The sequence below is a fragment of the Eimeria tenella genome, genomic scaffold (assembly GCF_000499545.2).
Source record: "Eimeria tenella Houghton genomic scaffold, Eth_scaff2111, whole genome shotgun sequence".
NCBI classification, from domain to species: Eukaryota; Apicomplexa; class Conoidasida; order Eucoccidiorida; family Eimeriidae; genus Eimeria; species Eimeria tenella.
The window spans coordinates 1884-2489 of NW_013541959.1; the positions used below are offsets into that span (position 1 = coordinate 1884).

Genomic DNA, 606 nt, shown 5'->3' on the forward strand with positions numbered 1-606 from the left:
CCCCAGAAATCCCAGGGGCCCCTGGGGCCCCTGGGGCGCCTGAGGCCCTTGGGGCCCCAGAAATCCCGGGGGCCCCTGGGGCCCCCGGGGGGTCCAGTGGGCTTTTTGGGGCCCCCGGGGCCCCCGGGTGGCTGGCAGATGAAATGGGTTTGTGGGCTGAGGCTTATACTGGTGATGCTGCAGCAGATGCGGAAATAAGGGCCTTTTATAGGGCAGTGGGGGTGCAAAAAGGGGAAAAGAATTGAATTAAAGGAACTTTTGATGAAATTAAGTGGAAGTTTAACCAAATTAAATGGATTTTTGATGGAATTAAATGGACTTCTAGTGTCCACAGCAGCACTGCTGCAATTAATTAGCCCAAGAGCTGAAAAAAGAATTTTAAAAAGTGATGAATTCAAAGCGGGGCGAAGCCCCACAGAGGCCGCTGCGGTGTACGTACACCCGGAGTAAAGGCCCGAAGAAGAAAGTTGAATTAAATGGAAAGAATTAAATAATAAAAATATGAAACAAAGAGAGTTGAATTAAATGGAAAGAATTAAATAAATAAAAACTAAAATTAAAAAAATCGAATTAAATGGAATGAAGCAAATAAATAAGATAAAAAAG

At 45.2% G+C, this 606-nt stretch overlaps 1 protein-coding gene across 1 annotated transcript in view; it reads left to right on the forward strand.

Annotated features, from left to right (window-relative positions):
* Positions 1-198, forward strand: part of ETH_00037175 (uncharacterized protein) — a gene marked incomplete at both ends in the record, with an annotated part of 1098 nt that extends 900 nt beyond the window's left edge. The window contains one exon of the mRNA XM_013374543.1: positions 1-198. Coding sequence (XP_013229997.1) covers positions 1-198 — 198 coding nt within the window.
* Positions 199-606: the final 408 nt, after the last annotated feature.